This window comes from Enhydra lutris, unplaced genomic scaffold, assembly GCF_002288905.1.
Source record: "Enhydra lutris kenyoni isolate GAN:26980312 unplaced genomic scaffold, ASM228890v2 scaffoldscaffold84, whole genome shotgun sequence".
NCBI classification, from domain to species: domain Eukaryota; kingdom Metazoa; phylum Chordata; class Mammalia; order Carnivora; family Mustelidae; genus Enhydra; species Enhydra lutris.
This window is the reverse complement of record NW_019154168.1, coordinates 2,935,183-2,952,340: the sequence shown is the minus strand read 5'-3', so window position 1 is coordinate 2,952,340 and position 17,158 is coordinate 2,935,183. Positions and strand designations below refer to the sequence as shown.

Below are 17,158 nucleotides of genomic sequence, written 5' to 3'. Positions count from 1 at the left end.
CAGGTGGGGTGATGGGAGTTGATTGTGATGGTGGAAGGATTCCAAACTGTTCAGAAGACTGCAAAGGTGTAGAACTTACAGGATAATGTAATTTTCTCTCTTTCCTGGTCTGAACGTGAATCTGAATGATAGGACTCCCTAAGTAGCTGTTAGGGGTAAAATATCTTGGTTTCTGGTTATGTATGCCAGTATTGTCCAAAAAAATTAGGATTAAAAATAAACTGACTTCCATAATCAGTTTTTTTTGTTTGTTTGTTTGGGGGTTTTGTGAGCAGATTTATTACCTAATTGGTTAAATTTAATACGCTTATAAAATCAAACTGACAAGCCTCTGTGACTCTTAGCTATATCTGAGCATGTTTTAAAAATCAACTACAGCTGCCCTTATGGTAAATAGATGATTGAGAACTGCTAAACAAGCAAACAAAACCTTTATATAACTTGCTTCTATTAGAATAGCATTCAAATTAAAAAAAAAAAAAACAATTTCTCTCAAGCTTCTAGTACTTTCTGGGAATGGTTAAAAAACTGATTTGGTTCACCCTAGGCTCTAAGATGAGAATTTGTAGAGCTGGAAAGAGAAGAAATTCCCATGAAAACAGGTATGGTTAGATGTATACATAGACATCAGCAGGCATTCACTGCTGATATTGATTTAAATGCTACACTTCATTGTGGGGCCGGTCACAAGACGTTGCCTTCACAGTGTCGGCTGACAATGGTCTTTTGGTGGGAAGAGAGCCCAGAAGTCTAAGAGCTATCATCTTCTTTTATTTGGCCTTTCTGCAGCAACCTCTGGGAATGGTAGTTCTCTTTCTTCACATACCTTAAGAAGATTTAACTACTTCCTTAAGAGTAAAATTGGGGGTATGTTATTGCAGGTGAGAAAGGGAATCCTGAAACCTGTTGGAAGAAATCTGTATAGGGAAATTCATATTTAAATGGCTCCTTAAAGTCATTTACTAACAACAGTGGGAGCTTAAAACATGAATTACATTAGGACCCATCAAGAACCGTATAATAGGACTCAGGAATCAGGAACAAGTGAAGGATTTTTCTTTGCCTGTGTGTGTCTATGACACAAGGTTTATTTCCCTGGATTTACATTAAAAACAACAACAGATCCGAAGGGGCACGTGCACCCGAATGTTTATAGCAGCAATGTCTACAATAGCCAAACTATGGAAAGAACCTAGATGTCCATCAACAGACGAATGGATAAAGAAGATGTGGTATATATACACAATGGAATACTATGCAGCCATCAAAAGAAATGAAATCTTGCCATTTGCGACGACGTGGATGGAACTAGAGGGTATCATGCTTAGCGAAATAAGTCAATCGGAGAAAGACAACTATCATATGATCTCCCTGATATGAGGGAGAGGAGATGCAACATGGGGGGTTAAGGGGGTAGGAGAAGAGTAAATGAAACAAGATGGGATTGGGAGGGAGACAAACCATAAGTGACTCTTAATCTCACAAAACAAACTGAGGGTTAATGGGGGGAGGGGGGTTGGGGGGGTGGGATTATGGACATTGGGGAGGGTATGTGCTATGGTGAGTGCTGTGAAGTCTGTAAACCTGGCGATTCACAGACATGTACCCCTGGGGATAAAAAGATATTATATGTTTATAAAAAATAAAATTTAAAAAAAAAACAAAAACAACAACAACAACAACAATCTCTTTAATCTTTTAACTTCTGTTCTTACTTTCTAAGAAAAATGACCAGATATTTGTGGAAACCACAATTCTACAGCATGTATAGGTGTAGAAATCAGGTGAGTACTTGCTGAGGCTGGAAAATGAATGAAATTTGGTTTAAAGACCATGGCAAAGATATATTTCAAAGTAGGTCGAAGTCTATTCATGCTCTTGCTGATTGAAAAAATAACAAAAACTGTGCAATGCTGCTTACTGTGACCAGGTAACACAACTTACGTCATTGACTATGAGAAACCAAGTGGTATATTGGGTATATGGTTGGAAAGGCCGAGCTGGGACTTTCTTACAAAGCTGATATTCCAGGAATTGGAACTGGGGAAATAGTGGGAAGGGATATGCCAGGGACAGAACAACTCTCCTCACACGATGGGCCACACGTGCCATGTACCACTGTGCAACTAGTCTGGGGCTACTCACCAGATACCAGTCAGCCACTGGAAGCCCTTATTTTCATTTTTTTCCCCAATTCTTTAAAATAGATTTTATTTTTTACACAGAGAGAGACAGACACAGAGAGAGCACAAGCAGGGGGAGCACCAGAAGGAAAGGGAGAAGCAGGTTCCCAGGTGAGCAGGGAGCCCGATGTGGGACTCGATCCCAGGACCCCAGGATCATGGCCCCAGCCAAAGGCAGATGTTAAACCACTGAGCCATCCAGGTGCCCCAAGGAAGGCCTTATTTTTCAGAAGCCACCCCAAGCAGCTTCAGGTTATCCTCCGATAGATCTGTTTATGGCATGTGGGAGATAATCCTCAAATTACTGCTCAAGATAACCACAAAAATACATATTAAAAAGGACTCATATACTGCAGGTGTCTATAGCATGCATTTCATTTGAGTAGCCGGAATATGTCGTCATAGAATATGTGATTTTAAGCACACTGATGAAGTCCTACGTTGATCCATCCTGGAAATTTCTAAATCTATCAATTCCTGCCACGTGTCTCCTTACTTTGGCATTCCTGCCAACTCATTTTCTGAGATATCTGATAATGATTTTAGAACTGCAATGACAAATATCACATTATACTCACAATGGTCAAATATCATATTATACTCACAATGGTCAAAAAGATGAATTTACAGAACTCACAAACTTTATTTTTCTTTTAAAAATTCACTACAGGTTTTTGTAATGAGTCTCAAGTCATTATTTCCTCCTCCTCCCTTTCACGTACCAGGACTAATCTCTTCCCTCCCAACTCATTCAGAGCTGCTGTCCCTTCTCCTTTAAAATCCTCCTTGCACCAAATCTTCCAGATGTATTTTCAGAAATCCCCTGCATTTTTCACATTTCTCTCTTACTGAAACATTTTCTGTGACTTGCAAATCTCCAGTCTTTAACTTGCATTCAAGATCTCTCTCTACCCTCTGAGATAGTGTCTATCCAACACCACTTTACTGAGTTTTGAGGGGGCGGAGAAGAGGTTAACCAGGCCAGGAGAAGGGAGGAATGAGGGTGGCAGGAATAGGAACACCAAGTAAGATAAGTCACACGTGTTTGTTTGGTGGGGGCGTAGGAGTAGGGGTGATAAGATGAAGTTTGAGAAGTTGCAGGCATCACACCATGGAGAACTTGGAATGTCATGCTGAATGAGAATTTTACTCATAGTGGAATAACTACGTTGACAGCAGCAAGGAACTGAAGGAATTCAAATCAAGAAATGATGCAGTGAGACTTCAGAAAGTTTACTCCAGTGGTGAGGTGAGAAATGAGTCGGAGTGAGGCCAGATTCAAGCAGGAAGAGTTTGTCTTACCTTCTAGGCATCCTGACATAAAGAATCATATTTGTACTACTGTTTCTAGCAGAGCCCTGCATCAGCACTTCACAAGTTCATTGTTAAGTAGGCATATATCCTTATCCATTTGAAATATCCCAGTTACACCAATACAGTGTGCACGGAGTGCTTTGGGCCCACATCTATCCTGTGGACACCACAGTGGAGTCAAAATGGGAGGACAGCAGTCCTACACTTTGCTCTTGCCTTGGTGTGGATGGAAGGTGTTCAAATATTTTCTCCCGTGTCTGTCATTCTGGGAATATAGAGAGGAGAAAAAATTTCTTTGCCTCTAATGTAGGCAGACTCTCTCTTCTTGAGTGAGTAGACAGGATATGTTCCTTTTAGCAAGGTTGATTCTACATCTGGATGCTGAATATTTATTGTTATTCTCTTATCTGTATGCCTTTAGTATTAACCTGCAATATTTTGGTGGTTTATAAGTTCCTATTATCTGTCAAGAAAAGTTCCCATTTGTTTTCCTCCATCAGAGACAAAGGTAACAATACAATAATTCTGATGTGGTCCTCCTTATGCCCATCCTATGGATGTATTAGTGAGATTCAAGATTTAGTGGGAATAATTTATTAAGCTTCCAATAAGCAACGTTTTCTCCTGGAAATCAAGAGATTTCAGTACTTTGATCATGGGATTAACAGTGTTAAGCCTAAATCTGATTATTCTAAGAATATAAGTATATGGATTCCTCTTCTTTTTTCCTTAAAGATTTTTAAAATTTATTTATTTGACAGAGACAGACACAGCAAGAGAGGGAACACAAGCAGGGGGAGTGGGAGAGGGAGAAGCAGGCTTGCCGCTGAGCAAGCAGCCCATGGGGCTCAATCCCAGTATCCTGGGATCATGACCTGAGAGGAAGGCAGATGCTTAATGACTAAGCCACCCAGGCGCCCCAAGTATGCGGATTCTTCTAATAGTAATGGCAAATTGCGTTTTCAAATGCTCAAGGCTTTTTTTCTTCAAATTATGCATTTCTATCTAAGACAACGTATTGGGTTCCCTACCTCATTTTAAGAACTTCAAGTTTAAGAACATAACAACTCTTTTTATGTTCAATATCCAATCACCACTAATGACATTACACAAAAGATATAAAATAGATTTTTAAATATTTCTATTGTAACAGGATCTGAAATTCTGTTATTCCTACCATAAGAAGTCAAGAAAGCAAGATGGTTCACCCTAATACAAAGATTTTCTCCTCCTTTTTTTTTATTCCCACTTGCAACGCTGCCTTCTACTGTTTACTTCCCCAGGAGAAGTATAGTTTACATCTTTTTTTTTTTTAATATTTTATTTATTTATTTGACAGACAGAGATCACAACTAGGCAGAGGGGCAGGCAGAGAGAGAGGAAGGGAAGCAGGCTCTCCGCTGAGCAGAGAGCCCGATGTGGGGCACGATCCCAGGACCCCGGGATCATGACCTGAGCCGAAGGCAGAGGCTTTAACCCACTGAGCCACCCAGGCGCCCCTGGTTTACACCTTCATACATTTGTGTACATGCACAAAATAGTTAGAGTCCAGCATTTGTCTAAGAACTGTATAATTTTAAATTCTTGGATATCATCTGAGATGGAAACAAATGATCTTTTATGGGACTTATTAATCAAGTCTGGTTTATATATTCCAGAAGTTCTAGCAACATATTTGTTATATTTCATTATATTCTTAGATAGGTTGCCAATAACATGTTTATTTTCTTAGAAAAGAAAAAATAGGGCGCTTGGGTGGCTCAGTTGGTTAAGTGATTGCCTTTGGCTCAGGTCATAATCCTGGAGTCCCAGGATCCAGTCCCGCATCAGGCTCCCTGGTCAGCAGGGAGTCTGCTTCTCCCTCTGACCCTCCACTTCACCAGCTCTCTCTCTCTCTCTCTCTCTCTCTCTCAAATAAATAAAATCTTTAAAAGAAGAAAAAAGAAAGCGTTTATTGACCAGACCAGAAATTCAGTTTTAGTATAAAATCAGTTAACTGTATCTGAAGATAAAATAATGCACATATGTATATATCCTTATTTTAGTACATGAGAAAATAAGTTTTAAAGCCAATAACCAAAACAACACTTTAGAAGAATGAGCCAATGTGAACAATACCACGAATACATAAGTCAGATGAATTCCCCTCTGTTCCCATCATTGGAACCCCTAGCACAGGGCATAGATAACATTAAAGGAGCCTCTTAAAAAACCTAATTAACAGTCTTTTCTTGAAGGGAATGTTTTGCATTTTATCTGTGACACATAGAGCATTAAATTTTTATAATCAAAATCAAACATTGTTATAGTTTCACTAATTCTGAAAGATTTCTACTACACTCTCACTCAAGACCTTATGCATAAAGGATGTGTTATCACTATTTCTAAGGGTATGGAATACAGTTTTTGTAACCATATTTTGCTAACACTCTATTTCCTTTTATTAAGTATAATCAGAAGAATTTCTAAAAAACAAAACAAGGGACACCTGGGTGGCTTAGTTGGTTAAGCTTCTGCCTTTGGCTCAGGTCATAATCCCAAGGTCCTGGGACGGATGGGGCTCCCTGCTTAGTGGGGAGCCTGCTTCTCCCTCTCCCTCTGCTGCTCCCCCTGCTTGTGCATGCTCACGCTCTCTCACAAATAAATAAAATCTTTATAAAAAAAAACCCACAAAACTAAACTAAAAACCTACACTTTTTCTGCACTCACTGTAATTGATCTGCTAGACATTAAACAAAAAGTAGCCCATGGGCAATATTAGGCAGACATGGAGGTACATTAAATCAGGTAGCGCTAGTGACATAACTACATTCAGAGCAGCCTGGGCACATCTCTGCCACCCCACCATCCGGCTCTTTTGTACCCCCCCCACTCATGATCCCTCCCACTTTCTGAAGGACTAGCCACCTTGCTCCCAGAATTGCTTCATTCCTGGAATTCCTTTTTGGCAAACAAATAATGCGTACAGGATTCGAACAGCTTTCCCACCCTTCACTCTGCTCTCCCCAATAACACCTATTAACAATAACCTTTCTTGCTTCCTTAACCAATTTTCAGTTCCTTCTCCAGAATTTCCTCTGTTCACAGATACTCAAAACATCTTGGCCAGGGAAACTAAGTAAATGACGTGCTTCAAGTTTTTATGGTGGATTTCCAAAGAAGTTGCAAATTTTATTAGGATATTGTTCACTGTGTTTTACAAATATTACATAAAACAATTTAAAACAGGACTTTCTTCCCTGTTCAAGCACCTGGGGGAACTGTGTGTTAAGTATAGTAGTACTTTCAAAGTAAGTGTAATAAATAGGATATGGACACTTTAAACTTTTTCATTTGCTAATATTTGCAGTTCTTAAATGTCTCTGTTTTGTTTATAAAGTGATTTTTAAAATTCCCTACAATATACTCACTCATTTCACAATGCTGCTACACACCTCGGACCCCCCTGCCCTCTAACCCATGCCCCCTCACACTGACACTTCCAAGAGTTACAGCCAACTTTAAAATGCTCTGCACAGTTTAAAACAGCAACAAAGGTTACAATGATTTACAATGAAAACCACCCACCTATACACTGAGGTATTCAAGGCCCTTGCAGGATATTTATCAACAAATCAGCCTCATTTATCACATCTCTGTTTTCAGCAGATTATCTGTTGCCCCAATCTTGCAGGTATGTCAACAATTCAGAATTCTCCAGGGCTCTGGGACTAAGAACAGTTAACACCGGGGCCCTTTCTTCCCAGACTTTTCTTGTGTTGATACAGGACTCTTTCCAGACCAGCCCTACTCCAACAACCGCTTGTCTGTTCCAACTTTAGAGACATGATAGTAATACGGAAATAATAAAAACAATACTCACAACCATCACAAGCCCCAGGCCTTTCCAAAGAACTTTAATTAACAAACATGAACCACCCTCGGTAATTGTTTCATGGCACGTTAATGTTAAATTCCTTTGAAGCCGATTTCCTTTTTAAGTCTCAGAAAGCCGAGGCTTTGGAGTAAGTAGGTGTTGTTAGCGGCCTTATCTCTCTGCCTGACTTGCACTTCTGTGCTGAGTGTATTTCCGCTTGCAGGGAAGCTCCTGCTGTAATCAAAATATTTCAAACACTTTGTTTCTTAGTAGGCAGAACCATTCAAGAAGTTGCCCTAAGCATTCGAGCAGAAGCACCAAGACATCGTTTGTCCCTACCACATCATTCTCTGAACTAGGGAATATTCCCGCTATTCTCTCCTAGAATGGTCTTCCTTCAGCCACCAACCCCTCTCCAGTACTTTTGAATTTTTGAGATTTAAAATCCCAGTTCCTCTAAGAAGCTTTTCAAAATTCCCTTCAGCTAGTAGTCTGACTCGTACTTCTCAACTCCACAATATGTTAGCTGCTCGTCTTTGGGTTGCTTGCTATTTTTTATGTGATAACACTTTTTTAGAGGTTTCCTTCTTAGACTTTAAACTTCTTGCCTAAAAGCAAGTACAAGTCTTTAATGCAGCCCCTGCACAGTGCCCTGCATGAAGAACAGACTTGTTTGATAGTTCTTGAAGTCATCAAGCAAAATGAATTTGCCATGTTATAGGGAGGACAGATCATGGTGTGTTTGGGGCAAAGAAACCAATAAATATTGAGAGACTGATGCATTCTTTTTATGCAATTGTTTTAAGGATTTAATGAAATGCAAACGTATGAAGATTTGAGAACAGTGTTAAGCACACAGTAGATGTCCAGCAAGATGATCCCTTTCCTTATGTTGATTTTCCCCACTCATTGAATAGTGGCTGTCCAGTTGCTCTTCTGGTTAGCCATTTTCAGAGGGTAAGAAATAACATTTAATGTGCACCCCCTGTGTCCCCCAAGCACAACGCCCTCGTTTGATTTCAGCTTAACACTGAATCTGCAAAGATTAACAGGGGTGCAATGACGCTGCTCATCAAAAAGTAGCCTCAGTTGTCACACTCTCAAATGCAAATTTAGGTTCTTTTTTTCCATGTACTGTGGCAGTTTAGTGTTGTCTAGACCTCCCTACTCACAGAACTACCTCAATTTTACTTAGAGGAAAGTGAGAAGAGACCAGGGAGACCTCAGGGTCTAATAATAATCTCACTTTGTATTAATAACCAAAAAGCTTAACAATATAACTAATAGGTGGTTTAAAAATTCAGGCTTAGTGGTTTTAATACCAATTCTTCTACTTACTTGAGTGTTAACTGCTTACTTTCCTCATCTGTAAAATGGGAGATTAAAACACCTAAGACAAAAGTATTTTTTTTGAGAACTTACTGATTCAATGAATGCGAACTACATAGTTCAATTCTTGGCACACAGTAGTGAATTGTATTAACTGCGATCACTAAATATCTTCTCTTTACCTTTCAAGTATGTAAATACTGACTGCCTGATTCTTTAGGATTCTTTCACAAACTGAAAACAATATAGCCTCCCAGGGTATGCTGGGTTTTTTCCCTAATGGGTTCTACATTTGCCATTGCCCAAGTTAGGTCCTCAAGAAAGAGTTCAACAAGGCAGGAAACAGATATCCCAACTTAATCGTTCAATTAGTTTTCTCTTCTCTTTTCCGTAATAAGCCTATAATGCTTTTATAATAAAGAAAATAAATCAAACTACTTATAAAAGAGTTACTACTTTGATTATCTGACTTTTAGCAAAGGAGAAAGTGATAATATCATGTTCTCTAATTTTCGCAGCTGGTTTACCATCTTCCCTTCCACCTCCCCAATAAATGACTAATATAGTGCTATTGTTTTTTGAACCCCTTTCACTTCCAAGTTTAATTTTTTTGGAGAGACCAGGGCTGTGCCCCAGAGGACGTCTGCTCGCCTTAGCAAGGCGGGCAAAGCTGCTGCTGGCGGGGCCAAAGTCCCTTTCCTCCTCCGCGGGATGGTGTAGTTGTTCCCTGGCCCAGAGCCTCCTACTCAAATTTTTTCACTTCCTAGACCAACCACTCTCTCCGTACACAGGGTGGAGCGCCCCGAAATACCTGGGCGAGGCACCACAATCGCAATTTACAGGTTGTAAAAGGGAGGGCCAGTACTTTCAGATTTTCTCATTCAAAAAATTCATAGAGAGGTATGGATTCTTAAAAATCTAATAAAAGCTAGGAGCATTCTCCTCCAGAAAAAATGAGCATACCAGTTTTCTGCATAGAATCTCAAAGTGTTTATAGACTCCCAGAGCCTCCAGATTAAGTCCACGATTCTAGTGGTGGGGGTTGGGGGAGGAGAGTGTTAAGGAAGGGGTGAAAATCTTGTATTGAAATCTTTCATATTTACATAAATATATATAGATGCGTATACGAAGAAGCTGAGAAAGAGGTTATTTTAGAAGAGTGCTTTCCCGAAGTAAGTGGGTCTGAGTCTGGAGGCGCGGCAGGTCATACAAAGGGACCACGAGCAACAGGTGGGCAGAACACCAGGTCCCGCGCCCTCAGAAAGCAGCGAGTCGAAGCAACAGGGCGCTGAGAATGAGGAAGGGGAAGGGATAAGGGGTGGGATGGGGGCGTTGCGGGGTGTGGCTGGGCTCCACTCACCGTTGCCCACCAAGCTGCGGCCCTTCCGGGCCAGGGTCTGCTGCACCTGCTCCTGGATCCGCAGGCTCTTGGCCGCCTGGCCGCTGCGACTGCTGCTCCCCGCCAGCTTCAGCTTGGCCTCAGAGGGCAGAGCCAGGCTGGAGGTGTCCAGCTGCCCTAAGATCTGCTGGCCCAGGACTGTCCGGATGTAGCCGCACTCAGTCGGGGAGCCGGGGGCTGCCATCGGGCCGGAGGGGGCGACGAAGCCGCTTGCCTGCTGGGAGACCTGCGGACGAAGCTGCCGCGGAGCCCCGGGCACTGGCGCAAGCCCCGCCCCGCCGCCCCGGCCCCGCCTCCGGCCCCGCCTCCCCCACGCTTGGTTAGAGGCCCGGGCCGGGGAGAGCGCGGCCTCGAGAGCAGAGGCCCAGATTTCCCACCGAACCCCACCTCTATCCACCCGGGCAGGGGGCGCGGCTACCCACACGGCCTGGGAGCGGGGGCGGGGCCGGCCGCGCGCAGACACCTGGCGGGTTGGACGCCCCGCGGGGAAGATGGGTGCGAGGCGCGGTCCGCCCGGGGCCGCGCAAACCCACCGAGTCACCTAGGATTCCGCCCGCCGGGGCCGCGCCCGGCTCTGGTTGCAGCATTACGCGTCCGCGCCGCTCTGGCAGAGGATGTGATTTCCGCTTAATTGCAGAAGCGGCCGCCCTCTAGGCAGGTGCGCCCTGGAGAGTCACTTATGATCCTGTGCTAAGATTTGCTTGTGGGATCCCCGAGTGAGCAGTTTATCTGGTTAGGCAGCCTCTGCCAGACTGTTCAACATTTCATGGTTTTCCTGGACCTGAGGGTGAGAAAGGTCAGGCAGGAAGGGCAGTAGGAGGGGACGGTGTCAAGAAGATGATGTGTGTGAAATAAAAGACTTTTTTTAAAGGTTTTTTTTTTTTCCCCCGTACAACTTCAGGGGCTATATACTTTTTGCACAGATGCAGTCCCAGAAACATATGTTCTTCCTCATTCAGAGCTTCTGTTTTCTCTTGTAAATACACAAATTGTACCCAGTACACTCTTGCTCACCCACTCCCTTACGAACACGCCCACAGAGAGAAACTCCAATAAGAGCTCTAGAGAAGAGCATGCTTTTAGTAGGTGATACTGTTTAACAGCCCTGCTAACGTTGATTAAGTCTGTTTATGATGGGGTTTTTGTAGAGGGCCCATGGAAGTGGCCTCTGACTTTCCATTGTATCTTCCACAACTTATATTTATCTTGCTATTAATTATGTTTCACGTGCGGTTGACTACTGAGAACTTGAGAGCCAAGCTCAACAGAAAGGGTCCTTGACCTTAAAGTTTACAGCAAGTCACTCGTCCTGATTTTCCTCTTTGGACTTGAAAGGCAAAAAGAAAAACATCTATCCCTGGTATTAAGTAAGATAATCTTCCCCTTAATTGCTTGGGTTTGTATGTTCACTTTCCCTCAAATCACTCAATTACTGCAAAACTCCATTTGTTCAGGTCTGGAGTGGCTGGAGAACACAGCTTTCCCCTTCTCCTGTGCATACATTTCTACCCTTACACACACACTTCATACCCAGGTACACGTGCTTCCAGGGAGTAAAGAGGGAATCAAGGGGCCCAAAGCCTAGACAGTAGAGTGGTGATAGTTCTGTCGGTCTTTCTCAGCTGGCCACAAGTCTAAGGCCTTGGGCAATGTAATGCTTAAGTGAAGTCCTGTGGATGGTCTTAATTCCTCACAGCAGGACCTTCCTGCAGTAGATTTTACCTTGTGAAGGGCTCAGTTCCACAGCCAGATGTAAACATTCAGCCCTGGTGCTGAGATTCAATTGAAAAGATCAGTGAACTGAAGGGGAAGTGGTGATAGAGACTTCCAACATCAGACTCAGTTCCTGTCCTCTCCTTTTTCTCTCCCCCTCTCCCTACTCATGGCCTCTTCTTGCAGCCCTGATAGTGCTGCACTGAAAGACATTTCAGTACCAGCCTTCATAAGACCCGCTGAGGTATCCTTGATTTTGTGCCTGGAGAGCCATAATGTACAAGGACAGCTCTGCCTTTATCTAGACCCCTCACCAGGGGACTAGAGAGGAATTTTTAAAAATTTATTTGACTGAACCAAACTTCGTTTACTTTTTTCCTCTCAAGTTGGTTTTTTTCTTTTTTAAGTTGATGTTGTAATTCACTATCTTCTTAGGTAGGTACCGATATTGAACTTGTAGAAATCTTGTTATGGGGTATGCAGGTGATTCGACAGGAGGAAGATGGCTAAAAGCCTCACTCACCCTTTGTGGGGGAGGCAGATCTGGGTTCAGATCTGATCTTGCCTTTGTGAATAGTGCAGCCTTCAACAAGTTTCTTTATATTTATTGAGCCTCAATTTTCTTACCTATAAAATGGGAGCAATAAAAGTACCTACCATGAAGTGCAGCTGTGAGGATTAAATAAGAGGTTCATAAGAATACTTAAAAAGTACTTATTTAATGTTCTTTAACAAATATCTTTTGGGATCCACGTTTGGATTTCCTCACCTCCTTCAGGTGTTTGCTCATATGTCAACTTATCTCAATGAGATTACACACACAAACACACAGAATCACTCACTGTCTCCCTTTGCTGCTTATTTTCCCGTAGTACTTATTCCATTGAACATGCTTTATGTCTTACTTACCTAATTGTTGATTTTTTCCTACTAGAATATAAACTTCAGCAACGCAGGGATGTTGTTTTGTTCACTGCTGTTCTCCAGGCCTAGAATAATGCACACAGGAGACAACGGATATATGTTGAGTGAATGAATGAATGAATCTTGCCTAAAAGCACTTAGTATTTTACACGGTATGTAGTGAGTACGCCACAACTGTTAGTCAGCAATAATTATTTAGGTTTTCAAACTCTTTTGGTAACTTGTTATCTTTTAAAAAGTCACTTAGATATCATTATATATTCTAGGTATCCTACCAATTAGCTGTGTAATATTCCCTGTAAATAAATAACAAACTAAATTAAAATAATTTTCGAATACTTTCATAATTCAATGGTTCAGTATAACAACCTCTTTGAAATTAAGATAAACATATAAACTCATTAAAAGGATCTCTTTGGATGTGAGAATCCTATTGCAATAGCAATAGTTAACTACAGGGTGAGGAATTATGCAGATTCTGATATTGTGCCCCCAAAACACAGAATAGATGTGTTTCTTCTCCAACAGAGTACAAGTCCTGTCATATTCTTTGCATTTCCTGGGAATGCTGCCTAGCTGACTTCCTAAATTGTGAGCAAGCCCTAAGATGAAGTGCTAAGGGCAGGTTCTGGCCAACAAATTATGGCATGGAAATAAAGTCCTGTGAATATTTTGTGATATTTGGCTAGGGTTCTGCAACTGCTACTTTTTGGTATTTTGGTTGTTTTGAAAATTTCTTCCATTTCTTTTGTTTTTCATTTATCAATAGAAACTTATTAATCAAAGGGGAAAAAAGTAAAACCATAGAGATGTTGAAGTGGATTATAAATAACAGATAACTGAATTATTAGGTTACTTCTGTTGAAAAATCTGCAATAAGGATTCAAAGAATTCTTGAGTTTAAATTTGCATTTTTATCTGATTTATACATTATAGCCTTAAACACTAATCTTTTATTGTTTTCAAATCTACAGTTAGGGTGTCCTCAGAGTAACCTTTATTTTCTTTTACCATTTATAAATTCCAATATGGGAAATTCCAATATTCACAAAATTCTCGAAGTTACTAGAAGACTATAGTATAAATTTTAGAGCAGAAATATTCTTTAATGTTCTTCATTAAAATATTAATGGCATCAAAACTCTTTGATTCATATTTTTAAAAAAACTTTAACACATTTTCATGAATGAAACAATTTCCTGTTACTATTTGTAGCCTATTAATATCTATTACTTTTATTTATTTATTTTTAAAGATTTTATTTATTTATTTGAGAGAGAGAGCAAGGGCAGGGGCAGAGGGAGAAGCAAACTCGTCGCTGAGTGTGGAGCCTGACTCAGGGCTTGATCCCAGGACTCCAAGATCATGACCTGAGCCCAAGTCAGATGCTTAACCGACTGAGCCACCCAGGTGCCCTAATATCTACTGTTTTTAAAAAAATATTTCCTAATTTAGTGTAAGAGACCTGGCAGATAGAAAATTTAAAATAAACCTCAGGTTTTATTTCTCCTTTCAGCAAATAGGTATGTTGCCAAGGCAATGGGTAACAGTTTTCTCATTAGCCACATACAATGAACCTAATTGAATTAGGAGTGGAAAAGGAAGCTCTGACCATGTACATGTGGAACACCACTCTGGGATGGAGACTTTTAATGCCAGTGAGGGTTAAGATGTTTATCTTTAATGCAGATATTCATCTTGTCTGCTATTTGGGGTACATTGTCAGTATGTAGGTTGAAATTATCCTTTTTAAAGACCCCAAATGTGATGTGAGAGGTGGAAACCAGGTGGGCAACCATAAGGGCTGGCAATGAGTGATTTGTTCGTAGTTACTAAGGCTTTCAAGACCGTTTGTTTAGGGCTGATTGGCGGGTTCAGTCAGTAGAGCTTGAGACTCTTGATCTGAAGGTTGTGAGCTCAAGCGCCACATTGGATGTAGAGTTTACCTAAAAAAAGAGAGAAACAGTTCCTTTAAATCATGGCATGTATGAGCTCAGTACCTCCTGGGGGAATGACCACAGCTGCTACATTAATTTCTGTCACCACTTTCATCTGATGGCCAGAGAGGCCGAGCATAGAATGTTTTTCCATTTCTTTGTGTCCTCTTCATTTTCTTTCATAAGTGTTTTATAGTTTTCAGAGTATAGATCTTTTACCTCTTTGCTTAGGTTTATTCCTAGGTGTCTTATGGTTTTGGGTGCAGTTGTAACTGGGATTGACAGGAACAACGTTTAGTGATTTTTTTTTTTAAGATTTTATTTATTTATCTGAGAGATAGAGGTCGTAAGTAGGCAGAGAGGCAGGCAGAGAGAGAAGGGGAAGCAGGATGGCCACCGAACAGAGAGCCTGATGCAGGGCTCGATCCCAGGATCCTGGGATCATGACCTGAGCCGAAGGCAGAGGCTTTAACCAACTGAGCCAGCTAGGCGCCCCTACATTTAGTGATTTTTAACTTTATGAAGGTATCAGATAAATTCAGAAAAAATGATTTTCTATAACTTTGTAGAAGATCTAACATCACATGGATCTAACAATGTCATGCATTATTTAAATTTTAAAAATTACCGCATTATATATTTTTTGGATTCTTTGGAAATTATTTGACTATAAGATATTGATTTATACATGTGTATTTTCATTCATAAATTATCTTCATTTTTAATTTGTGTCTTTTTTCCATATATATTATTATTTACTTGAAATTCTATAAATGGAAATATTACATTCTGTGTTAAAAAATAATACTAATAATCTGGCTTGGATTTTGAAAGCCCATCTCCCCTCTACTATTTTTCTTTTGCAAACATCATCATAGAATGACATTTTAAACATCCCCATAGAACGGTAGGGGAATGTAATGTGTTCTTGAGGCCAGACAGTACGGGATTTGATTTGTTGCTTTACTGGGTGACCTTAGGCAAGTTACTTAAATTCACTGAGTTTCAAGTTATTTATTTGGAATGTCCTGTCATTAATAGTATTGGCCTCTCAGGGTTGTTAAGAAGATTCATCAAGATACTAAATATAAAACACTTAGATCTCCTAGTCCACACTCAGTTCAGTTATCCACAGTTGCAAATCCAACATTTTAGAGTTTAAAACAACAATGATTTCTTTCTCATGATCTTGTGGTTGACTTGAGAGTTCTATAGGTTTAGAAACTTTTTGTTCACCAATTCTTCTGTAATTCTGAGAATCTATATGTATAGTAAGCTTACAGGATTTGTTAAATGAATGCATAATAGAAATACATTTTAATTTCAGTTTTCTTAAATACAGTTTATTTATTTATTTTTTAAAGATTTTATTTATTTATTTACTTGACAGAGAAAGAGAGAGCACAGAAGGGGGAGTGGCAGCAGGAGAGGGAGAAGCGGGCTCCCCACTGAGCAGGGAGCCTGACTCTGGACTCAATTTCAGGACCCTGGTTTCTTGACCTGAGCTGAAGGCAGATGCTTAACTGACTGAGCCACCCAGGCACCCCCTTTAATATAGTTCAGTTGTGAGGACAAATTTTTTTTATCTTTTTCTTGTGGGAAAAAAAAAAAAGCTTTATAATGAAAGATGGGATTCTGATTTACTTATTTCATTTTTTCAAAAAAAAATTTTTTTTATAAACATATAATGTATTATTAGCCCCAGGGGTACAGGTCTGTGAATCGCCATTCATTTTTTTTTTTTAACTTAAAGCTTTGAGTAATGATGTGTTAAAGATTAAGCAATCATCTGTTTTCACAATTTGTTTTGCTCCTGGAACCTGAAACCCAGAGCTTACTGCAAATCTCCTAGAGCTATCCCCTTTTGGTGAGGGATCATGTGGCAATTTTGTAAAGGGCAAAGGCCTTTTGGAAAGCTCTGGATTTCCATGGTTTCAGGAACAGGTCTAGACAGAACACATATTTCTGCATGTCTGAGGTCCCTTGTTTCATTTTTACAACCCAAGGTTTCTTGCAGCAACTAAAATTCCTTTCCAGTTCTGCTTTTTTTTTTTTTTTTTTAAATAGAGAGCATGGGAGCGCTGGGACGGGGAGGTGGGTAGGGGCAGAGGGAGAGAGAGAGAGAAAGAGAATTTTAAGCCAGTTCCGTGCTCGGTGTGGAGCCTGACTGGGGGCTCAATCTCACAACTGTGAGATCATATCCCAGACCGGACGAAAATCAAGGGTCCGTCGCTTACCTGACTGAACCACCCACACGTCCCATAGTTCTTCTCTTTTTAAGCTTAAAGTGTTATAGCTCAGATGGCAGGTAACTTTTTGAAGAAATATTCTGGACATAGAACCAAAGTCAACTAGTAATCCTAGTGTTGTCCTGTGTTACAGAAGAGGAGGTAAGAAAGGAAGTCCCTTTAAAATAATGACTGTGTAAGAGCTTCCATGAAAATGTTTAGAATGTTTTGGTCTGCATTCTGAACGGCCTTGCTGATATTTTAATGTCATATAT

At 40.6% G+C, this 17,158-nt stretch overlaps 1 protein-coding gene across 1 annotated transcript in view; it reads right to left on the bottom strand.

Annotated features, from left to right (window-relative positions):
• The window catches only part of LOC111161331 (plakophilin 2), a 92,380-nt gene extending 81,711 nt beyond the window's left edge, over nucleotides 1-10,669 (bottom strand). Inside the window, exons 1-2 of the mRNA XM_022524929.1 lie at nucleotides 10,615-10,669; nucleotides 10,043-10,307 (exon numbers count right to left, since the gene is read on the bottom strand). Of these exons, the coding sequence (XP_022380637.1) occupies nucleotides 10,043-10,307; nucleotides 10,615-10,668 (319 nt within the window). The 5' untranslated portion in view covers nucleotide 10,669. The remainder of the gene's footprint in view (nucleotides 1-10,042; nucleotides 10,308-10,614) is intronic.
• Nucleotides 10,670-17,158: the final 6,489 nt, after the last annotated feature.